The sequence below is a fragment of the Lynx canadensis genome, chromosome A3 (genome assembly GCF_007474595.2).
Source record: "Lynx canadensis isolate LIC74 chromosome A3, mLynCan4.pri.v2, whole genome shotgun sequence".
In the NCBI taxonomy this organism is placed as follows: Eukaryota; Metazoa; Chordata; class Mammalia; order Carnivora; family Felidae; genus Lynx; species Lynx canadensis.
In genome coordinates, this window is record NC_044305.1 from 109,824,499 (window position 1) to 109,849,338 (window position 24,840).

Consider the following 24,840-nt stretch of genomic DNA (forward strand, 5'->3'; position numbering starts at 1 on the left):
CTGACTTTGCCACTTAGCAGCAGCAGGACTCTGGACGAGTTAATTTACTCAGTTTCTTCGATCCTGAAATGGGGCGAATAATACCCACCCTCGCACGCCACGGGCGCTTGGACACCTCTCTGTCCTCCCTTCCTCCCGGCGGACCCTTCCGGCCACAAACACACCTGGAAGCCGGAGGGCTTGGAGCTGGGGGTGCCGCAGGGGAGTCCCCGCGCGCCCCGCGGGCAGCCGGCAGCACGTGGGCTGCAGCGCGCGCGGCGCGGACTCGGAAGGAGACTCGAGTTTCCCGCGATCCCGAGTCGGTGCGGGAGGGGCCGCGCGCGGTCATAGAAGGCGGAGCCGGCGGGGAAAAGGAAAGCGAGAGCGAGCCGCCCGGACCCGGCAGGAGGGCAGCGGCAGCGGCAGCGGCAGCGGCGGTGCACGGTGAGCAGCGGGGCTCCGGGAGCGCGGCGAGCGCGCGGGGCGGTGCTGGGCGCGGCGAGGGGCGCGGCCCCGGCCCGGGAAGTGGCGGCGGGGGTAGACGCCGCGGACCCCCGGCCTGGCAGCGCGGAAGCGCTGTCCGAGGCCCGCAGCTGGGGAGGGGATCCCTCAGCGCGCTGGCGACTGAGAGCTGTTTTTTTCCGCGAAGAATTTCGGTCAGAGCAAGTAACGAATTTCCCAGGCCGGGGTGGCGGGGTGGTGGGGTGGGGGGTGCGGGGGCGGGGGGATCTAGTGGAAAACAGATACGTGGGGAATGTGACAGATCGGAAATACGGAGGCCTGGACTTCTCATAGATTGGCTAAATAGGCCCTGGCTAAAAATCCCTTGCCTAGACACTTCTAATTGTTTCCCGATTGCTTGGCCTTAGCCCAACCCCCCCCTCCCCCCCCCCCCCGCCCCGTCTCCTCCTCTCCCCCCGCCCCCATCCCTTCCTCCTTCCCCTGCCCCAACTCCCTACCACCCTTTCCCCCTTGCCTTTTTTCAACACTGCCGCTGCCCCAGGGGTCCTTTTAATCAGAACAGGACAGCCCTTTGCTCGGATCATCCCAATGGCTTACCGTCTCATCAGAATTCCGTAAATGGCACAGACAAGGCCCCTTGCTCTCTCCACTCCGGCCATGCAGGCCCCATTGCTGTTCTTGGGATACAGCCAAGCATATGCTTGCCTCTGGGCCTTTGCACTGCCTGTTTACCCTTCCTGGAAAGCTCTTCCCCCGATACCTTCTTGGGCCGTTCTTTTACCTTACCCTGCACTTCTTCTTTTTTAGTGTATTTGTTTTTGAGAGAGAGAGAACGAGAACAAGTTGGGGAGGGGCAGAGAGCGAGGGAGAGAGAGAGAATCCCAAGCAGGCTCCCCACTATCAGCATAGAGCCTGATGCGGGGCTCCAACCCAGCCACGGTGAGATCATGACCTATGTATGAGATTATGACCTGAGCCGAAGTTGGACCCCCACCCCACTGAGCCACCCAGACTCCCCTGTTTTACCCTGTGCTTCCTGCAATGTCACTTATATCAGAGTAGCTTTCCCTGAATACTATTATTAACAAACAAAACACCTCCCTTCCCTGGCAGTCCCCCCTTACTCTGGTTCAGTTTTCAACATGGTAGTTTTCAGCCTGTGACATTTTTTATGGATTTGTCTGAGTTCCTCCATTAGTAAGTTCACAAGAGTATTGTTCACTGGTACTGCCTGGGCACCTAGTACATAATAGGTTCTCATTAAATATCTGTTTAATGAATGGCAATTCATAAATTCTCTTTTGAATTACAGAATAACGAGACTTCCTATTGCCTGTGTTTTTTTTTTAATTTATTTTTAAAATTTACATCCAAGTTAATTAGCATATAGTGCAACAATGATTTCAGGAGTAGATTCCTTAATACCCCTTACCCATTTAGCCCATCCCCCCCCCACAACCCCTCCAGCAACCCTGTTTGTTCTCCATATTTAAGAGTCTCTTATGTTTTGCCCCCCTCCATGTTTTTATATTATTTTTGCTTCCCTTCCCTTATGTTCATCTGTTTTGTATCTTAAAGTCCTCATATGAGTGAAGTCCTATGATACTTGTCCTTCTCTGACTAATTTCACTTAGCATAATACCCTCCAGTTCCATCCACGTAGTTGCAAATTTTGATTTGATTGCCGAGTAATACTCCATTGTGTATATACCACATCTTCTTTATCCATTCATCCATCGATGGACATTTGGGCTCTTTCCATACTTTGGCTATTGTTGATAGTGCTGCTATAAACATGGGGGTACATGTGTCCCTTTGAAACAGCATACCCGTATCCCGTGGATAAATACCTAGTAGTGCAATTGCTGGGTCATAAGGTAGTTCTATTTTTAATTTTTTGAGGAACCTCCATACTGTTTTCTAGAGTGGCTGCACCAGTTTGCATTCCCAGCCTGTGATTTCTTAAGCACTAAAAATGTCTTGCCGAAGGAGGGCTGAAAGATAGACTTTGCTGTCACTTAGGAGTTTTGAATTTGGGGCAGATTATGCTCTTCTGCCATTTGCTTATTTGACCCTGAGGATCCATAACCCTGGACCTATAGTTTACTCATTTCATTAGTCAGATACTAGATGATACGTGTTGTGTGGCAAGCATTGTGGAGGCCCGGGAGGGGGCTGGGCCCACAAGGAGCTAACAGTCTGCCAGAAGGGGCAAAGCCACAGTCATAGTGACTTCCGGGCATGAGTAAGATGGATACATAACACTCGTCAGTGATTTAGGTGGGGATTTCTTTTAGGAAAATGATAACATAGATTTAAAACAAGATTAATTTACAGTAGTTGGAAAAGAAACCTGCTGCTTCTTTTTTCCAGGCTTGTAAGTACTTTTGCAAACATGTTAATTCAGCACTTTCTTAGGTTGCACGTATATTTCACTTAAATTCTGATGATGGGCAGTTACTTAAAATTAAGAGTACAGAGGATTTAGAGCATTTGAGAGAACTTATGGTCTCTTCCATAACTGCTATTTTGAAGTCTGTGATCCCCTCCCAATCTGACATATGGGCTCATAGTTGTGACCAAAGTAAATGACACTGTTCCTATGGTACGTCTACAGATCCTTATCAAAAACCCTTGGGCCTCGGGGCGCCTGGGTGGCTCAGTCGGTTAAGCGGCCGACTTCAGCTCGGGTCATGATCTCGCGGTCCTTGAGTTCAAGCCCCGCGTCGGGCTCTGTGCTGACAGCTCAGAGCCTGGAGCCTGTTTCAGATTCTGTGTCTCCCTCTCTCTGCCCCTCCCCTGCTCACGCTCTGTCTCTCTCTGTCTCAAAAATAAATAAACGTTAAAAAAAAAATTAAAAAAAAAAAAACCCTTGGGCCAGATGTGTTCTGGTATTCAGAGGTTTTTGGATTTTAGAAAGGTAGGGCAGCATACATCCTGTCTATTATACCATGCTGTCAGCGGGATTTGGGGGCAGCACTCTCTAATAAAACAGTTTCCATAGTGAACTGTATAAGTGGACAGCAAAGTATCATAAAGCTAGCTCGTGTCATTTCAGGTCTAGACAGGGGGCTACACACCTATCAAAAACAAAACAAACAAATGAAAACAAAATAAACCTCAATTTTCAGTGCCGTTTGGATTTTGGAATTGCAGACCAGGAGCGCCATTGATTGAAGGTTAATGGTGTGGGAAGGACTCTGCTGGATGCTTTTCATCTGATTTATTCCCCACAACATTGAACTCAGGTGCTTTTATTCCTGTCTTCAAGTCATAAATAAAAGGTTCAGAGAGGGTATAGCCCAGGTCCGTGTGGCTGTAAAGCCTGTCTCTACGACAGTAAGCAGTCATGTGAGGGCTTTACCTTTGCTCGGGCTCCAGGCACTGGGAGCCACCAGCACCCCTCGCCCAAACCACTGCAGCCGCCTCTCTTTGGTCTCCTTACTTCTGCACGTGCTCTGCTTCCCTTTCCACACCTGTCCCTGCCCGCATACCTTGTTCTTTACATAGTATCAGAGTAATCCTTTAAAATGTAAATCCAATCACATCCCCCCACTACTTAGAGAACCTTCTGTAACTAACTTCCTATTGCAATTGTAGTAACATCCACCAGTTCTGACCGTGAACCACAAGGTCTATGTGGGTGGCACTGGCCCACTTCTCTGTCTCACTTCCTACTCTTTCCCCCTCATTCAATGTGCAGCAGTCCCCTTGATCTTTTTGTTATCCCTTCAAAGGCCATGCTGGTTCCTGAGATACTCTTCCCCCATATCTTAAAATGATGGACTTTCTCATTACTCAGTCTTCATTTAAATATTGCCTCCTAAGAAAGGTCTTTCCTGACCACTGTGTCTACAACCACCTCCCTCTGTCCCCACCAACAGAACTCATCCTCTATGCCGCACCCCTATTTAATTTCACTGTGGCACTTTCAGCCATCTGATCATCATATTATCCATTCCTTTTATTTGTTTCTGTACATGATCATTTTCTGTCTTCCCTCAGTGGAATGCAGGTAGAGTTGTCCTGTGCACATCTGTATACTCATGGTCAGAACAGTGCCTGACACTTGATAAACATTTACTGAATAAATGAAGAAAGGATACACAGAAAACAGCAGATAAAGAAAAAGGAGAAGACGAGGGGATTGAACGTGCAGTATTTAATTTTAATGAGTCATTCTTTCATTCTCCTGTATACCGTTCACCTGTTCAGCACTTACCACTGCCCACTGGGTGTTGATATACAAAGATGAGTAAGACATAGAACCTACTTCCCAAAGAACTCACTGGGCTGTTATCAGAGCTGGGCAAAGTGGAGCGGCCGGGCCTTGGAGGAATACTAGTGGGCCCTCCAACATCAAAGAAGACTTGTGGAGCCTCACAGATGAGTGGGAGTTGCCTGGTAGACAGAGGGCTCACATATTGCATTCACAACAAAGAGAAAAGCATGTGACAAGTCATGGCGGGGGAGGTCTTGGGGGGGGGGGGAGGTCTGCAGATACTTGGGCATCCAGTCATTGATTATTGAGCCACTTCTATAACAGCCTGCCCCCTTCCCTTTTACAGCTTGTGAACTCTTTTGGCGCACAGTTATATAAGCAATTGCAGTAAAGGGGACAAGAGCTGTGATAGAGCACCAAACCAGGACCTCTTCAAGGGTGTCTGAGAAGTGACATTTGAGCTGAGATCTATAGGAAATAGGAGCTGACCAGGCGAAGGCAGTGGAAGGGGTAGAGCCAAGAACATTTCAGGAGGCAGCGTGTTGGACAGAAGGAGTTAGGAGTCAGGAGGGAGGGGTAGAAGTGTTCTTTTGCACACCACCATTGTGTAGGTGGAATTTAAAGCCATAATTCTAGAGGCAATCACCAGGGGAGTGAGTGTTAGAAGAGAGAGGAGATCCAAGGACTGGACCCTGGGGTACTAGAATATTTACAAGCAATGTCTGTTCAAGTCCTTTGCCAGTTTTTAATTAGGTTGTCTTTTTGTTGTTGGGTTGTAAAAGTTCTTTATATATTCTGGATATTAGACCCTTATCAGCATATGATTTATAGATATCCCATTCTGTACATTCATTTTCTTCATAGTGGCTTGTGTCACACAAATGATTTTACTTTTGATAAAACCCAGTCTATCTGTGTTTTCTTTTGCTGCTTGTGCTTTTGCTGTGATAACAAAGATTCCATTGCCAAATCCAAGATCATAAAGATTTACCCTTATGTCTTTTTTTCTACGAGTTTTACAGTTTGAGCTCCTGTATTTAGATTCTATATATTTTTTAGATTTTTCTTATGATTTAAGTCATTGCTACTCTCTTGGTCCAATGAGACCCATAAACTGGGGTCATAATTTACCCAGGTAAACTTACCTAAAATTGGCTTTTCAAAGAAAGATTTTGGAGATTTCATATGGAAGTCTATTTCTGCATTGCAAAGTCTTTAATGATTTCATAAACTTCACTTTATATATGTACTCTCGACCTTTTTCTTCTCAGCATGAAGAATTCTTATTCTACTCCTGTAGCCTTTTTACCTTCTCAGGAAGGTAGATAAACTTGTACCTGACATTCACTAGAAACAGAGAGTGGAGTGGAAGAGAGAGATCCCTTTCCTTTTTTGGCCAGTTGAGTTATGAGAGTAGAAAGTTTTGGTATGCAGTTCATGAGAGAAAAAGGTTTTGTAACAAAGTCTTCTCTGTATTTATGTGGGGCTGAAATGAGTCTCTTTTTTTAATGTTTATTTTTAAGAGAGAGAGAGCGAGAGCGCGTGCGTGCGCATGCGAGTGGGGGAGGAGCAGAGAGGGAGACACAGAATCGGAAGCAGGCTCCAGGCTCTGAGCTGTCAGCACAGAACCCATTGCGAGGCTTGAACTCATGAGGTGCAAGATCATGACCTGAGCTGAAGTTGGACACTTAACCAACTTAGCCACCCAGGTGCCCAGAGATGAGTCTTCTAAAGAAGATTCTTCTTACCCTGTTTTGTCTCCTAAACTGGACTGGGAAAATCAGATTAAATATGTTCTGTGTTACTTTTTTCAAACATCTCTTCTGTTCTAGGTTATTAGAAGAAATGGCCAATCATCGTCCACCAAGTTTTTTTATAGAAGAACTTAATGTATACTGTCAGAAGCACAACATGGTACTTAAGTATCAGGAACTGTCTAAGACAGGACCTCCACATAACTTAAGGTACATTGCTTTTTTCTTTTTTAAGATTGTATTTTTTTAGTAATTTCTGTATCCAATGTGGGGCTCGAACTTACAACCTCGAGATCAAGAGTCACATGCTTGACTGACTGGGCCAACTAGGTCTTTCAAATTGCTGTTTTTTTGTTTGTTTGTTTTGTTTTTTCTAACATTTATTTATTTTTGATAGAGACACAGCACAAGTGGGGGAGGGGCACAGAGAGACAGGGAGACACAGAATCTGAAGCAGGCTCCCGGCTCTGTACTATCAGCACCGAGCCCGACGCGGGGCTCAAACTCACAAACCTCGAGATCACCACCTGAGCCAAAGTCAGATGCTTAACCGACTGAGCCACCCAAGCACATCTGATTGCTGGGGTTTTTAAAAGGTATATCTCCATAAAATATGAACTGGGAAAATGGCCACTCTGGCACAATTTTGAAGTCAATAATTTAGCTATGGGGGCACCTGAGCAGCTCAGTCGGTTGAGCATCCAACTCTTGATTCCTGCTCAGGTCACGATCTCACAGATTGTGAGTTCAAGCCCCATGTCAGGCTCTGCACTAACAGTACAGAGCCTGTTTGGGATTCTCTCTCTTTCTTTCTCTCTCTCTCTGCCCCTTGCCTGTTGTCTCTCTGTCTCTGTCTCAAAATAAATAAATAAACTTAAAAAAAAGAAAAAAATAATAATTTAGCTTTAGAACAAAGATGATGTGCTGTTTGGTGTTTGGGGGTGACTGCTTAAATTCTATGTGGAATGGGTTAAACCTTCAGGGTAGTCACAAGAGGCAGTGTAATTAGAACACTTGTCTTTAGATAATGTATGAATTTTATAATATTTTATGAATATTGTCTTTGTAATCAGGTTTAAATACCAAGTTATCATAGATGAGAAAGAATATCCAGAAGCTGAAGGTAAATCGAAGAAGGAGGCCAGAAATGCTGCAGCCAAATTGGCGATTGAAATACTTAATAAAGAAAACAAGGTGAGTAAATGCCCTTTTTAACTTTTCTCTGTGAGAAAATACCCATACAAAGTAGAGCCATTCACAAGTTCTTTTTTTTTTAATTAATTAATTAATTTTTTAGTTTTTAAAACAAAATTTTTTTTAATATTTATTTATTATTGAGAGACAGAGAGACACAGAGCATGAGCAGGGAAGGGGCAGAGAGAGGGGGAGACACAGAATCCGAAGCAGGCTCCAGGCTCTGAGCTGTCAGCACAGAGCCCGACATGGGGCTCGAACTCACGAACTATGAGATCATGACCTGAGCAGAAGTCGGACGCTTAACTGACTGGGCCACCCAGGCGCCCCTATTTTTTTAAAGTTTTAAAAAATGTTTTATTTATTTTTGAAAGAGAGAGAGAGAGACAGAGTGCAAGCGGGGGAGGGGCAGAGAGACAGGGAGACACAGAATCGAAGCAGGCTCCAGGTTCCGCGCTGTCAGCGCAGAGCCTGATGCGGGGCTTGAACTCACGAACCGTGAGATCATGACCTGAGCCGAAGTCGGACGCTTAACTGACTGAGCCACCCAGGCACCCCATCTTTTTCTTTTTTTAAGTTTATTTATTTATTTTGAGAGAGAGAGCGAGGGCAAGTGGGGGAGGAGCTTAGGAAGAAGGAGAGAGAGAATCCCAAGCAGGCTCCACACTATCAGCACAGAGTCCGACAAGGGGCTCAGTCTCACAACTGAGAGATCACTACCTTAGCTGATATCAAGAGTCGGTCTCCACCAACTGAACCACTCAGGTGCTCCCACAAGTTCTTTTACATTCAGAAGTCCCCCCCCCCCACTGTCTCCATTTCTGTAAAGCCCTGAATGAAAGATATATCTAGGAGATAGTGGGCAAAGCTTGGCCATACCTATTTAGAATGCTAATGGTAGTGGTAGCCTCCGAAGTTGGAAGAATGGGGAAAGGAAACAGTGTGAAATGAGCCGACAGGTCCTGGCAGGACCCCTCCACCTAAGTGAGCAGTGCAGTGGGAAAGGACAAAGAGGTGGAGGGACTGTGAGGAGGGTGATGTATCAGGAGGGCAGGTGATCGAGAGCCTGATCAAGAGCTCTGTTCTAGGTGAGAACAGAGTAAAGAGTACAGAAAAAGCTGTCTGAAGAGATTCCAGCCGAAAATGTTTCTGAAATAAAGGAAGACCTGCATCCAGATTAAAACAACAGATCATAGAAAAATACGGAGCAGCCAAGAACAAGATCGATCAATCATTGGGAAAGTCCTGAGCTCTAGGCGTGATGACAAAATCCTGCAAGCATCTAGGCAGAAAAGAAATTTTTTTTTTTAATTTAAAAAAAACTTTTATTTAAAAAAAATTTTTTTTCAAAATTTCTTTTAATGTTTATTCATTTTTTGAGAGAGAGAGAGAGAGAGAGAAAGACAGATCATGAGCAGGGGAGGGCCAGAGAGAGACAGATACACAGAATCTGAAGCAGGTTCCAGGCTCCGAGCTGTCAGCACAGAGCCTAATGCGGGGCTCGAACTCACGAACCTCAAGATCATGACCTGAGCCAAAGCTGGACACTTAACCGACTGAGCCATCCAGGCACCCCCAAAAGTAAATTATTTAAAATGTAAAAATGGGGGCACCTGGGTGGCCCAGTCAGTTAAGCGTCCGACTTCGGCTTGGCTCATGATCTCACAGTTCGTGAGCTCGAGCCCCGCGTAGGGCTCTGTGCTGACAGCTTGGAGCCTGGAGCCTACTTCAGATTCTGTGTCTCCCCCTCTCTCTGCTCCTCCCTGCTCACGCTCTGTCTCTCTCGGTCTCAAAAATAAATAAGCATTAAAAACAATTTTTTTTTAATGTAAAAATGAAGGGGTGCCTGGGTGGCTTAGTTGGTTAGCTATCCGACTTCAGCTTCATGAGTTTGAGCCCTACATCAAACTCTGTGCTGTCAGCGTGGAGCCTGCTTCGGATCCTCTTGTGTCCTTTACTCTCTGCCCCTCCCCTGATTGTGCTCTCTCTTTCTCAAAGATAAATAAATACTTTAAAAGTATATAAAAATGAAAAAAAAATCATACTGTCCATAGCAACGTTAAAAGCCAAGGGATAGTCGAGAAATGGCTGTAACATGAGACAAGAGCTCGTTTATATGTGGGACAAGAGAGGATCATTCTCACATATTGAACATTTGAAAACATTGACTTTCAAGATACTTTCCTGAAAAATCTTACTCGATGATGTCTCCCTGGTAACTCAAATTGGGAAAAGTAAATCAGGCAAAATTGTGAACTCATGAATTGTTAATGAGCCAGAAAATCGAATCAAGAAGTTAGAAAAAGAACAATAGAATGCCTTCCCCTAAAGAAGCAGAAGAAAATAATAACAAGGTCAGACGTTAATGTACAAGAAAACAAAGAAATAATAAAGATGGTCAGTAAAACCAAAAGTTAGTTCTCTGACAAGATTAATTAAATAGAAAAACTTTGGACAAGCTTTCGTCAGATTAAAAAAAGTACATTCCATTCTTATAATGGAAGGAATGTGCTATTATATTCATCTTTCCCACTAAGGTGTGATCCAGGATATGGCTTTACTTCAATTTTGGTTGTCTTCATTTTTGAGATTTACAAAGGGTGAGTGAGACAGTGTTATAGTATTTTGCGTGGATAAACAAGAAAGTTAACTACTTTGTTTTTCTTTAGGAAACTATCAAAGGAAAATGGTGGCTCCTATGGTTAACACTTACCCTTGTGGATTTTTTCTGGTAGAAAAAGATACATACTTAGACTTGTACTCAAGGTAGTAGAGTAGGACAACACATAAGATCTAAATTGTCTTTCAAATTATTCTTCTAGTAATCTTATTAAATTTTATTAAATAAACTAAATTTTATTTAGTATTTATCAAAATGGTTCAACTTCTGTTTTCATGTATATTAAGCAAGATTTTTCTTTCTTTGTAGGCAGTTAGTTCTGTATCACTGCCAACAACACATTCATCAGAAGGATTAGGATTAGGATCCACTGGGAATTTCATAGGCCGTATCAATAGGCTTGCCCAGAAGGAACAACTGTCTGTAAATTATGAACAATGTGAATTGAAAGAACCTGGGCCTGAAAGGTGAGACGTAATTCAGCTTTTCCTTCTGTTTCATTGTATCTAAGCAATATAACAGCAATATAACGGGCTTGTTTCATGTCTAATTTTCCAGAAATATTTGTCTTCCTTTTTCGTATATTCTGCAGGGAAGGTTTTATAGAACTCATATGCAATTGGACATCTTTGTAATTGAAATATTAAAGTGCTTACTTGCTGAAGACTTGGGACCCACGTACCATAATAGATCAAATCTGGGGAATCCTTTGTTTCTGAGATATATCTGGATGGTTTAGTCTGCAGGAGACCTATGAGAGTGTGAGGTGCCCCTGCTTGGGAGTGTGGGGGTGCAGAGATATTTGCATCCCAGGGGTCACAGCGGGAGTGGCTAGATGAAAATGGCTGTGCCACACGTGTAGGCAAAATGACTCTCCTTCTACCATCATCAGATTAGAGAGCTGTTTGTCCAGGTGTTTGTCCTACAAATTCAGTTAAATGGTGTCACTCCCTAGACAAATACCAGGTATTAAAAGAAATGGGTTTTAGTCGTAGACTGTGAGGAGACCAGGATTTTAGGAATATGATTTGAGGGATGGAGTAGAGCTTCAGAGCTGCCAAGACTTTGGAAGTAAGGATAAAGAATAGATAAGAACTAGGAAAAGCAGAAAGCAAATGAGTCTGAAGGGGATTGTTTCTTGGCTACAACCAACCAGGTAAATGAGAGAAAAAAAATCTGACTGACAAATAACCCAAATAACTACCTTAGGATACTGTCCTCTGAATTTTTTTTTAATGTTTGTTTATTTTGGGGAGACAGACAGAGTGCAAGCAGGGGAGGGGCAGAGACAGAGGGTGACACAGAATCTGAAGCAGGCTCCAGGGTCTGAGCTGTCAGCACAGAGACCGACGGGGGGCTTGAACCCACAAAGCACGGGATCATGACTTGGGCAGAGGTCGGATGCTCAACCTACTGAGCCACCCACGTGCCCCACTGTCCTCTGAATTGACTCAGCTATTGACTATTTTACTCTGATGGCTTTTAGGCCAGAACCAGGATGAGAAAAGCAGGATAGTGGCATGAAATAGTGAAGTGTGTGGGTCAATCTCAATAAAGTAAGAGGCCATTTTATTTTTTCATAGCTCATCTATTTGGTTCCTTTGGCTTAAGTGCTCTAACGTCAGTTCCCTAAAAGAGAGAAGTCTAGTTAGAGGTGTCTGAGAGAATAAGAGCCATAGAAACCCTCCAGTCATTCAACCTAATTCTGCTTTCAGGGCCCAGCAGCAAAGACTCACCCTGGTTGGATGTATTTGCCTCTATGGCAAATAATACTAGAATAATTTTGCGGTAATATATAGTAACTCGATGATACTTACCATGTCCATTGCTTTGCTACCTTAAATATAGTTCTCATGTAATTGTCCAAGTATCCTTGCCTAACCACAAATATTCTTACATATAATATGAGGGGTGTGTGGACTTCAGCATGGGGCTTTTGTCTTTTGTACTGTGGGGATTTTCTTAGGTTTGGGGGCACATGAGCAGGGGACAGAAAATGCTGAAGTTAGAACAAATCTATGATTTGCCCATTCCCTACAAAACACTATAACCTTATTGTTTCTACTGTAGAGGTCCTACTTTCCCTACTCAGGCTTTTTCTTTCCATTTGAGCATCTCTGAAAAATTTACCAGATCTCTCTCGTCCTTCTTTTCCTCCATATCTTTTGATCTTTGAGGAATTAAAAAAAATGTTTTTAATGTTTATTTATTTTTGAAAGAGAGTGAGAGCACAGGGGAGGTGCAGACAGAAAGAGGGACAAAGGATCTGAAGCGGGCTCTGCATGGACAGCAGAGAGCCTGATGTGGGGCTTGAACTCACGAATGCTGAGATCATGACCTGGGCTGAAGTCAGAAGCTTAACCAACTGAGCCACCCAGGTGCCCCAAGGAATTTTTTTAAAGTTTTTTTAAAAAAATTGTATCTGTTTATTTTGAGAAAGAAAGAGAACATGAGGGGGGGAGGGGCAGAGAGAGAGGGAGAAAGAGAGAATCCCAGACAGGCTCCACACTGTCAGCACGGAGTCTGATGCAGGGCTAAAACTCATATGACCTGAGCTGAAGTCAAGAGCTGGATGCTTAACAAACTGAGCCACTCAGGTGCCCCAACCTTTGCAGAATTTCAGTGAAGCAACAAAGAGAAGTTGGCTGGAAAATGCAAGCTAGGATGTCAACCAATCCTGGTTATTCTGGGAAACTGGTCAGCCAGTTTTGAAGATTTATATCATACAAGCTACCAACTGTAATTCTACCTATCACATCATATTAAGGTCTTTGTTAATATGTGTTTGTTTCCACATCATAAATTAGATTCACTGTTTTTTGGTATTTGGGTTACATATTCTCCATCATTTCTCCTAGATTTCATTGTAGATGCAAAATTGGCCAGAAAGAATACGGTATTGGTGTAGGTAGTACTAAGCAAGAAGCCAAACAGTCAGCCGCTAAGCTTGCGTATGAGCAGATACTTTCAGAGAAAACCTCAATGGTACGTACTGCCTTTGGATTTAACTTTTAAATTTTAAAATTCCCTTTGAAGAGTGCAAGTTTGACTTCCTTCTTGATGATTTGGATGGCTTTTATTCCTTTGTGTTGCCTGATTGCTGAGGCTAGGACTTCCAATACTATGTTGAATAACAGAGGTGAGAGTGGACATCCCTATCGTGTTCCTGACCTTAGGGGGAAAGTTCTCAGCTTTTCCCCATTGAGGATGATATTAGCGATGGGTCTTTCATATATGGCTTTTATGATCCTGAGGTATGATCCTTCTATTTCTACTTTCTTGAGGGTTTTTATCAAGAAAGGATGCTGTATTTTGTCAAATGCTTTCTCTGCATCTATTGAGAGGATCGTATGGGTCTTGTCCTTTCTTTTATTGATGTGACGTAGCACATTGATTGTTTTGTGGATATTGAACCAGCCCTGCATCCCAGGTATAAATCCCACTTGGTTGTGGTGAATAATTCTTTTAATGTATTGTTGGATCTGGTTGGCTAATATCTTGAGGATTTTTGCATCCATGTTCATCAGAGAAATTGGTCTATTCTTTTTAGTGGGGTCTTTGGTTTTGGAATCAAGGTAATGCTGGTTTCATAGAATGAGTTTGGAAGTTTTCTTTCCATTTATATTTTTGGAAGAGCTTCAAAAGAATAGGTGTTAACTCTTCTTTAAGTGTTTGGTAGAATTCCCCTGGAAAGGTTAGACTGTGTTTAGATGATGCCAGGACAGCCAGTAACATAGCAAAAGGATTCCTCCATTTTGTGTTTCACCAATGAGCCATGAGCCATGAGCCATGGGGCCATGAGGCCCCAGAGATCAAAGTTCTGTCAGCAGTTCAGGGTTTGTTTGTTTGTTTGTTTGTTTGTTTGTTTGAATATTTATTTATTTATTTTGGGAGAGAGGGAGAGCACGTGCATGAGCGGGGGAAGAGCAGAGAGAGGGAGAGAGAATGAGTCTCAAGCAGACTCTGCACTCGTAGCACAGCCTGATGCAGGGCTGGAACTCACAAACTGTGAGATCATGACCTGACTGGAAATCAAGAGTTGGTCGTCCAACCAACTGAGCCACCCAGGCACCCCCCTCAGGGTTGTTTTGTAAATCCAGATCAAGCATTCGTAAATAAATGTGGTAGTTAGCACTCAGACACTGAGTCAGTATGGAGCAATAATTTAATTGGTCTTCAAACTCCTAAGGGGTACTCTTTCTTTCAGAAAGCTGACTCGTTATTAGCTGGTTCTTTGATTACTTCGCCTGGTGACTCTGGAAGGAACACTTTGGTGAAAAGCATATCGTAAGTATGAGCAAACAGCTGTGATATTTAACAAATTAAGATTGCTGCCTGAAAGTGCACATTTTATGAAAATGTTGAAGGAGAATTTAGAGAAAGAAATTACTGATCAACAAAAAATAGGCAGAATTCACAAATTAACAATTATTCCCCTTTCTTCCAGTGCTTCTGAATCACCATCTGAAAATGATTTCTTGGAAAATTCATCAGGAGGAAGTTGTGACAGGGGCCGTGTAAACAATTCTTCATCTCCTATGGTATAGTATTAGCCTCTAGCTTCCTAATTAGTTTCCTTATTTTCTTTGTATTTCCTCATTTTAAAAGTGTCTCCCGTACCCAACCGTAATTTTTCTATTATCTGGTGCACTCTTATTTCATATTGATATGTGGCAGCATTTAACTTCCTCCTTTATTAACTCCCATTCCTCACATGCAAAATTCCTCCACTATTCACTCTCATCTTCTCCCTACTCACCTTCATGTTTTCATATATTCCTATGATCATGCTTATCTTCTATCAATTAGTACTTGAAAGGTCCATTAATATAATTCTGCTCCTGTTTTATTTTCAAGAGAGAGAGAGAGAACACGAACATGTGTGGGGGAGAGGGGCAGAGGGAGAGAGAGAGAAATCTTTTTTTTTTAATATGAAATTTATTGTCAAATTGGTTTCCATACAATACCCAGTGCTCATCCCAACAGGTGCTCTCCTCAATGCCCATCACCCAACCCCCCTCCCTCCCACCCCCCTCTCCAATCAACCCTCAGTTTATTCTCAGTTTTTAAGAGTCTCTTATGGTTTGGCTTGAGAGAGAGAAATCTTAAGCAGCTTCCACACTCAGCACGGAGCTTAACACAGGGCTCAATCCCAAGACCCTAGGATCATGACTTGAGCTGAAATTAAGAGTCAGATGCTTAACTGACTGAGCCACGCAGGCACCCCAGTTCTGCTCTTGTTTTAAAAAATCAGAACTAATGTTAAAAATCAGATAATTTGGGGGGCGTCTGGATGGCTTAGTCGATTAAGAATCTGACTTCAGCTCAGGTCATAATATCACAGTTCACAAGTTCAAGCCCTGTATGGGGCTCTGTGCTGACAGCTCAGAGCCTGGAGCCTGCTTCAGATTCTGTGTCTCGCTCACTCTCTGCCCCTCCCCCCTCATGCTCTGTCTCTCTCTCTTTCTCTCTCTGTCTCTCTCTCAAAAGTAAATTAAAAAATCAGATAATTTTTGTGGTGATGATTAGTGTTATAAAAGTGTCCTGTTTATAACGAGCGATGAACAAATCAATAAGAAAAAGAAAAGTGGCTCAGTATAAAGATGTGCAAAATATCTGAACAAACAGGTCAGAGAAGAGATAACCCAAATAGGCCCCAACATATGAAAAGATGCTTCACTGCATAGTAATCGTGAACATGCAAATCAAAACACAGTTAGGTATCATTTTAAGCCCGTTACCATGGCAAAATTTGAGTCTGGCAGTACTAAACATTGGCACAGCTGTGTTCCAGTTATGACCGCTATACGCTGCTGCTGGTGGAAGCATAAATTGGTGCAGTCATTGTGGAGAACGGTTTGGCGACAAGTAGTGAAGTGGAGGGTGTGTGTGCCGTGCCTTCAGGCAGTTCCCTTCCTGGGGAATGTATACTAGAGAAACACTCATACGTATGTACAGAGACATTGGATAAGCACGTTCTTTGCAACAGCATTGGTAACAGGAGGAGATTAGAAGAAAAACATTGTCCATTAACAGAATGGCTAAATTAACCATAGCTTAGTCATCACACAATACTGAGGCTGGTAGGTGCTATGAGCTCAAAAGTTTAGTTCGACGCTCCCCACTCTGTGTCAACATACTCAACTTGGTAAAACTACAAAGTTACCAAACCTACCAGAATAAAAGTGAATATGAATAAAGAATAGCTATGTGAAATTAGTTTTTGAGATATATCCAGGACTCCTCTTTTTTTCTTAACTATTAAAATTAAATTGTTGGGGCGCCTGGGTGGCTCAGTCGGTTGAGTGGCCGGCTTCGGCTCAGGTCACGATCTCGCGGTCCGTGAGTTCGAGCCCCGCGTTGGGCTCTGTGCTGACAGCTCAGAGCCTGGAGCCTGTTTCAGATTCTGTGTCTCCCTCTCTCTGACCCTCCCCCGTTCATGCTCTGTCTCTCTCTGTCTCAAAAATAAATAAACGTTAAAAAATTTTTTTAAATTAAATTGTTAATTTTTGCTAAAAATGAATATTTCAGCATTGCCATTTTTTTAAACAGTTTGGATTTTTTAAAAATTTTATTTATTTTTGAGAGAGAGAGAGAGAACGAGCAGGGGAGGGGCAGAGAGAGAGGGAGACAGAGCAGCCCCAGCAGGCACTGCACCGTGAGCCCAGAGCCCGATGCTGGGCTCAAACCCACGATCTGCAAGATCGTGACCTGAGCTGAAGTCAGACGCTTAACCGACTGAGCCACCCAGGCGCCCCAGCATTGCCATTTTTAACTGATCAGATCAGGAACACTTGGGGTATTACTTTAAACTAGTCCCTGAGCTCCATTTCTTCTTCATTAGCACTGTGGATGACTTGGTGAGACCCACCAGCCCGGGGCGTCGCCAGGGAGGCCACGTTCTGTACCAGGGGAATCTGTGCTTCTGCTGAACATGCCCTAGGACCTTTTTGCCCTTCCCACCATGTCTATCTGGTTGCTATAATAGATGAGAACACTGATGTAGCCAACCTGAGAAGCAGGGCGTGACGAGAGTACACAAGTTGATGATGCTGTTCATCTAAGGGACCAAAAAAATGTCACAGAACCATCTAGAAGTACAGCAGGAAGAAGAGCAAGGTCAAGCAAGAGAATTGATTTAATCATCTGAAACTATGTTTCATTTTCTTTTATTATAGGACAATGTCAGAAATAGTGAAAAGAAGGTAAAAAGGTGAGTATCATTATGCAGTGACTGTATTTTGAAACGAAGTTTTATTTCAGACTTCGTTTGTTAGCCTTATTTACTAAGTCTTTAGTATTTGTAGAATACTATACATCGTCATTTGTGTGGAGTTTCAGAGGTGGAAAGCATGGTTGAGGATCACAGAAAGCTTGACATCTACAAACGAATAATTGTAAATATGTAGAGAAATCTTTGAATGGATGTATATACTGCACTGTGGACATAAAGCCTGTAGGGGGTCACTACATTCATTGGTTAAGGGCATTATTTTGGATGAGGCTGACAGATGTGGGCTTAGGGAAGTACTCTCCCGTGAAGTGTGTTATTTTACAGACAGCCAGGTAGGGTAGAGATGGTGTAATGACTTGGGCAAGAAAAGAAAAAGACCAAATGTTACATAAATGATGGTGGATTGGTTTCTTTCTTTTTCTTCTTCTTCTTTTTTTTTTTTTTTTTGATGTTTATTTTTGAGACAGAGATAGAATGTGAGCAGGGGAGGGGCAGAGAGAGGGAGACACAGAATCTGAAACAGGCTCCAGGCTCTGAGTTGTGAGCACAGAGCCCGACATGGGGCTCGAACTCTTGTACTGTGAGATCATGACCTGAGTCGAAGTTAGACACTTAACCAACTGAGCCACCCAGGCGCCCCACATGGATTGTTTTTTTGACCTGAAGAGAAAAACGAAGACGTAATTATAAGTCAGCCGTGAGGATGAGGTGGCAGTAGGAGCCATTATGAGCCATCGATATATTCTGAAGAGTAGGAGGTGTGTCAAGGAAAGATAATTCCTGATGTGGGTGTTTGGGTGGAGAGAAGAGAGATGTACATGTGAGGTGATCCAGACATCAGCCATTGGTTATCGTGGCAGTGAGGAGGGTGAGGAGAATTTGCAAGACAGACCATACAAGAAGAGTGGGCAGGGTTTGAGGGAGTATGGTTCCAGTAACTGGGGGAAGAAGCAATGGAGAAAGGATTTTAAGACTATTCCTTGTGGGTGAGATGTAGACGGGAATCAGGCATCATGGCTGATGGCCTAACAGCTGATGGTGTTAGGAACCTGAGGGCTTAAAGGGAAGATAGCAATTTGAAGAGGTTTAGTTTTAAGTGGGGTTTGAACTTCCAAAAGCAGGTGTCATGGCCAGTAAGGAATAAAGTACAAAGGGTAAAATGACCGGAATGACAGTGCAAGCAGATAGAAGTCCTTTGGTTCTGAGTCTGGAGGGAGAAAAAGGGAGGCTGGGGCACACCAGCAATAAATGTGTTCAGGCAAAAATAATAAATAAATAAATAAATAAATAAATAAATAAATAAGGACTCAGAAAAGGAATGAAAAATCATTAGTTGACAGAGGAGAGCTGTTAAGTTTATTGTTTTATAAAGGAAAAGGTGAATGCTTTCAACCCTGTAATTCTAATAGTTGACTGAATATATAAAAAAAACTAGTGCGTGACATAAAACTTCTTCTAACGTTATATTTGATTTCAGTTTTATTTGAGTCTCATATTCTTGTCTTAAATCTTAGAAGTTTGGCACCTACATTTAACTCTCCTGTGACAAAAGACAGCAGGTGTTCTGTGGAACTCAGGTAAGAGGGAAAGCTGTGACAAAGAATCTGGTTACAGATATGTTCGCCCCTTCGACAAAAGTTTCTTAAGGGACTGTTGTTCGTCAGCCAGGCTAAATTATATTTCTACCTGAACAGTTTAATTTTTTAGTACACTCAGATCCGCAAAGGATCATTGTCTCCTGGAGACGGAAAGTTTAGATGAATCCAGGTGGAATGTGGTAAGTGTAGATCTACTGGATAGTTACGTGAATTTTTCTGACATCCATGGACGTTTTTAATATTGAAGGTAAATATTTCTATAAACCAATGATTTCTTAGAAAAGACTCTTGCAGGGGGCGCCTGGGTGGCGCAGTCGGTTAAGCGTCCGACTTCAGCCAGGTCACGATCTCGCGGTCCGTGAGTTCGAGCCCCGCGTCAGGCTCAGGGCTGACGGCTCGGAGCCTGGAGCCTGTTTCCGATTCTGTGTCTCCCTCTCTCTCTGCCCCTCGCCCGTTCATGCTCTGTCTCTCTCTGTCCCAAAAATAAATAAACGTTGAAAAAAAAAAAAAAAAAAAAAAAAAAAAAAAAAAAAAAGAAAAGACTCTTGCAGGAATCCGAACATCTCCACTTGAATATGTTTTCCACTTTCCAGCTCCATTCCAGATTTCACTTTGGAAAAAGGTTCCCCTTGTGGTAGATTGCATGTTTGGGTTTGAATAAAGTATCTGAAACAAATGAAGCCTATTTGCAATAGGAGGACACTGAATACAAGTTTAAAAGAATCAGCAAACATTTCATAAGTCCCTAATACACACCTGGCACAGTTTTGGGCATTGGATTTAGAGTGGAACAAATAGAAACATCTTCCGCCCTCACAGTTTTGTGGGGAGAATCATTCCATGAAAAATCTGTAATTACCACGTATGGTCTTAGAAGCAATGACATGGTAAGAAGTGGAAATAGGAACCTTGGGTTTAGTGTGAGGGGTGAAGCAAGGCTTCCTGTAGGGTCACCGGTGTGGGGGCGCCTGGAGGATGAGTTACAACAGGGAGGTGGAGAAGCTCTGTGGCTCTGCAAAAGAGCCACATGTGGAAAAGTAAAGGTAGGAAAGGTAGGTGAGTGTTCAAGGAGCAAAGGCTGTGTGCTTGGAGTGCAGGGAACAAGGACACGGTGCCATGAGACAGGCTGGGCAGGGAAGTAGGAGACTCCTTATAGGCCATCTAAGGACTTTCTGGCTTTGGCTTAATGAAAAGGAGGCTATTGGAGAATTTAGGCAATAGAGAGACATGATCATACTCCATTTTTTCACACTGGTTGCTGTGTGGCTCATGAAGGAGCCTGATAGAAGGTTGGACTAGTGTATAGCTGTTGGAGATGAGGAAAGTGGGTGCATACCAGTGATAGGTTTTGGAAGTAGAATTGGCAGGGCTTAATGATGGAATGCAGGACAGGAGAGAGAGGGGAACCCCAGGTAGTTACAGACCTAGGCAGGCTCAGAGAACATGTTCATTTCTCTTATGACAGCTTGGTGATAGCTGTGGAACATAATACAGCACTTCTCTCTATTTTTTTTTATTAAAAAAATTTTTTTAATCTTTCTTTATTTTTAGGGAGAGAGACAGAGACAAAGCTCAAGCAGGGGAGGGAGAGAAAGAGAGAGACACAGAATCCAAAGCAGGCTCCAGACTCCGAGCTGTCAGCACAGAGCCCGACGTGGGGCTTGAACTCACGAACTGTGAGATCATGACCTGAGCTGAAGTCGGACACTTAACACACTGAGCCACCCAGGTGCCCCATGGCACTTCTTTCTAAAGTTTTATACTTGAGATAAAATCTGGCTGGTACAAAAGCCAGAAGTTGAACGTAATTACCAGAGGTGGTCTGTTATTTTGGGAGCAGGAGCAGGCGTAGCTATCCTTTGTGATTCAAGAGTTTCTGTGGAGTAGACTCTTCTCATTTAGAAGGAGAGAGCCTTGTTTCTTGTAGAGTCCATTTTTCCAGTGACATTAAGGGAAAGTGGAAGGGTTGGGAGGCTGGGTGGGCAGTGACCATTGAACCTCAGAATAACCATGTATTTTTTATCTTTTAAGGTTTACCAGCGATTTTACAGAAATAGAACCGATTGGCTCAGGTGGATATGGCCAAGTTTTCAAAGCAAAACACAGAATTGATAGGAAGACTTACGTTGTTAAACGTGTTAAATATGATAGCGAGTAAGTAGTAAATGTTTTATTTCTTTGAATGAGGTGTGTGAACCTGCACTATTCTTTTTTTATGTTTCTCTCTTCTTCATTAGCATATTATTTAGTTTTTTCTAGTCTTCCTTAAAAATGTTGCTCTATCATCAGGGGCTTGGCTTACTGTGAAATGACCTCACTTTACTGTGGTTATTAAAAAAAAAAAAAAGAATATACCATTGATCATTCTTTTGAGCTTGTCTTGATGAAAACAGAAGTAATAGAATCATCTAGCTTACAGTGACCTTTGAGATTTTCTGGTCTCCTCTCCTTTATCGGAAGGACTAGGAGACTGAGACCCAAAGCTGGGAACTGATTTGTCAAAGGTAAATAGGTAACTGTTTGTCTATTATTGCATCATACACCACTCCAAAATGTAGTGGCTTAAAAATAACAGGTATTATTATCTCTCATGGTCCTCTGAGTTGGCTGTGGCCATCTGGGCCATCCTCACACGGGGTCTCTCACGCATTTGCTGTCAGAAGTCATCTGAAAGCTTGGCTAGTGATGGCTGTCGCACATGGCTAGCAGTTGATGCTGGCTGTGGGCTGGAATTTCAGCTGTTAACCAGAGCGCCTCTACGTGGCCTCTTTATGTCACCTGGGCTTCTCACAACCTAGTCGCTGCGTTCCAAGAAGGATTGTCCTCAGCGAAAGTCATCCCAAGAGGGAACAGCAAAGGCTACTTTTGACCTAGTCTTGGAAGTTCCACATAATATCGGTTAAACAACATCACTAAGGCCAGCTCAGACTCAGGTAGGGGGCAAATAGACTCTACCTCTTAATCTGAGGAGTGGATGTATGTATGGGGAGGACACGAATTGATGACCATCTTTGGATGCTACCTACTATGGTAACAAGGTGGAGATTTAGAACTTGTTTTCTGGAATGCTGATCCATTGTGTTCCCACTATAACCCCTTGCTCCCCATGTTTGTTTCATGTATTGTCTGCACCCACTTACTCCCACCCTTCCCACTTACTGGATAGAACTCCTTCAGAAAAGAGAACATGTGGGAAGGAAGTATTAAATCACAAGCTCACCGGTTCACCAATCTTGCTTGTTGGTTTCTGACAGTTGGACTATGTATAACTTGGTAGACCTATCCCTCAAGGACTAGGGAAGGATATGGGAAACAGATACGAGCTATGGAAAATGACATGAGTAAAGGAGAAGCAGGCATGGAGTCCTGGCCATTCCTCATCTCAGCCAGACACACCTACTTCCCTTCCCACGGACAATGCCTTGCCTTGTCCACCTGGCATCAAAACAAGGCTTTTTTTTTCCGTTACATTATTTTGCTTAACATGAAAGAAGTGTTGTTCTTTCCATTCAGTAGCATTTTTCTTAATGGTAATATGTAATGATGATAAGAGTACAGTATCTTGGACATTTTTAGTAGCTTCATAAATTGGTATAACACAGTTAAAAATATACGTGGAGGGGCACCTGGGTGGCTCAGTCGATTAAGCATTCAACTTCAGCTCAGGTCACGATCTCGTGGTTCATGAGTTCAAGCCCCACATCAGGCTCTGTGCTGACAGCTCGAGCCTGGAGACTGCTTCAGATTCTGTGTCTCCCTCTCTGTTTGCGCCTCTCCATGCTTGTGTTCTCTGTCTCTCAGAAATGATTATTAAATTAAAAAAAATATACTTGGAATATTTATACACCTTGACCCATGGATTTCCCATCTGGGAACCTATTCTAAGGATATTATCCAAATTATGGAAAAAGTTATACAAGAAGATGTAAATCACTGTGTCATTATAACAGTGAAAAATTAGAACAAACTAAAGGTCCAGCAACGAAGAAATGATTAAGTATGTTTTGTTCTCTCCCCTGTTCGATGGCTAAGCTTACATACGGAAAATATTCAGACATGAAATGATATGATGCTGGAATTTGCTTCAGAATAATCCAGGGAAGATGAGGAAGTGGGTGAGAGTATAGATGAAACGAGATTGGCCAGGAGTTAATAACAGTTTCATTTGGGTAATGGCTAGGTAGCAGTTCATGAATCTATTTGCTCTACTTTTTTATACTTTAGAAATCTTACATTGAAAAGTTTACATGATGGTTATACAAATTGTGTAACAAGGAAAATGGTAAAGATAACCTGTTATATGGAGAAATAGGTTAAAAACTATATACTATTATTACAAGTATATAAAAATGTATAGGAAGAAAGACTATAAGAAACAATCCAAAACGATAACTGATTGTGTTAGGACTGTTGATGGATGAGTACTTTTTTTCCCTTTATTTTTATAAATGTTATGTCATGTAGTTATGGAACTTTGCAAATTAAAAAATGGAAGTGTAAAATGTTTGCTTATCTTTTCTCCTCATTGAAATCTCAAATTTATTTATTCCATGTAGCATAGCATTTTCTCAGCTCTTGACTCCAGATCACTATAAAGCTCCCACACGTACAGTGAAGTCTTGCTTTCTCTGCGTAGATATCTCCTTTGTGTATTTCTGTTATACATTTAAAATTTTGAGTTAGGTTCATCATGTTGCCTGGGTTACCCTTGCTGCCCTATTAGGGTTTGCTTATGAAATCCAAAGTGATTTCAACACAAGGCTAAACAAAATATGATGTATGAATTAGCAACCAAAAATTGCTTGACTGGCATTTCAAAGACGACCACAAATGGCTTTTAAAATGTCTGATGCTTGAACTTGATTAAGTCACTGCTTTTTCTCATGTTGAGAGTGAGGACAGCCATGTTTTTTCTGTGTGTTCAGTTTTCCTTTCGAGTACTCCTGGCCTCCATTCTAAAAACTCAGGGTGTGGGAACCACGGCAACTGTTTCATAAGGGAGAGTAGGTAGTTGTCTTCTGTCACCTGACTTGTAGTTCATAGCAGGGATGATGCTGACACTTTTATGTTCCCTGTTTCTTTAAATCAGGAAGGCAGAGCGTGAAGTAAAAGCTTTGGCAGCTCTCAATCACCCAAATATCGTTCACTACTACAGCTGCTGGTTTGGCGATGATTACCATTCTGTGGACAGCATTAACACTTCAAGGTAACTAAAAAGAATTCTCATAGCCCTAACAGGATGGAAGAAACTGTTATTTACTTGGTGTAGGCCAGAAGATAAGGCCATTAGTTATTACATTTAATAATCACCAACCACAAACACCGTTTGAGACAATAATCTTGTCCTTGCTTCTATCCCTTGCTCCACACTTACTTAAAAAAATTTTTTTATTGTCCTCAACTGTTTTATTTTTTTAAATTTATACTTTTTTTTTTTTTTTAGTTTATTTATTATTTTTAGTAACCTCTACACCCAGTGTGGGGCTCGAACTCACAACCCCAAGATCAAGAGTTGCATGCTTTTCTGACTGAGCCAGCCAGGTATCCCTGTCCTCATCTGTTTTGAAAATCTCAGGTTTAGCTTTTTTGTCTCCATTGTTTAATTTGTAGGCTTGCTCACTTACCCCGGCTTCAGGCTAGGCTGTACATGCAGTCTTAGGAAGAAGGTTTGAACACATTATGGATGCTACAGCTGGAAACCCCTCCTCAGCTGCCAACACTTTTCTGTCCCTCTCAGAGACTCCTGATTGTTGGGGTGCAGTTAAGTGGTCTGTCTC

General features: G+C 42.7%; 1 protein-coding gene across 2 annotated transcripts in view; it reads left to right on the plus strand.

The window, feature by feature from the left end:
- The first annotated feature begins 367 nt into the window (after positions 1–367).
- Positions 368–24,840, plus strand: part of EIF2AK2 (eukaryotic translation initiation factor 2 alpha kinase 2) — a 33,329-nt gene continuing 8,856 nt past the window's right edge. Inside the window, exons 1-11 of one of the 2 annotated variants that reach the window (XM_030311297.2) lie at positions 368–423; positions 6,496–6,627; positions 7,491–7,611; positions 10,541–10,698; positions 13,090–13,216; positions 14,439–14,518; positions 14,679–14,772; positions 17,410–17,444; positions 18,980–19,042; positions 21,095–21,217; positions 24,153–24,269. In XM_030311297.2, coding sequence (XP_030167157.1) covers positions 6,509–6,627; positions 7,491–7,611; positions 10,541–10,698; positions 13,090–13,216; positions 14,439–14,518; positions 14,679–14,772; positions 17,410–17,444; positions 18,980–19,042; positions 21,095–21,217; positions 24,153–24,269 — 1,037 coding nt within the window. In that variant the 5' untranslated portion in view covers positions 368–423; positions 6,496–6,508. Of the gene's footprint in view, positions 424–547; positions 636–6,495; positions 6,628–7,490; positions 7,612–10,540; positions 10,699–13,089; positions 13,217–14,438; positions 14,519–14,678; positions 14,773–17,409; positions 17,445–18,979; positions 19,043–21,094; positions 21,218–24,152; positions 24,270–24,840 lie in introns of those variants that run through there. The other variant, XM_030311298.2, reaches the window with a different exon arrangement.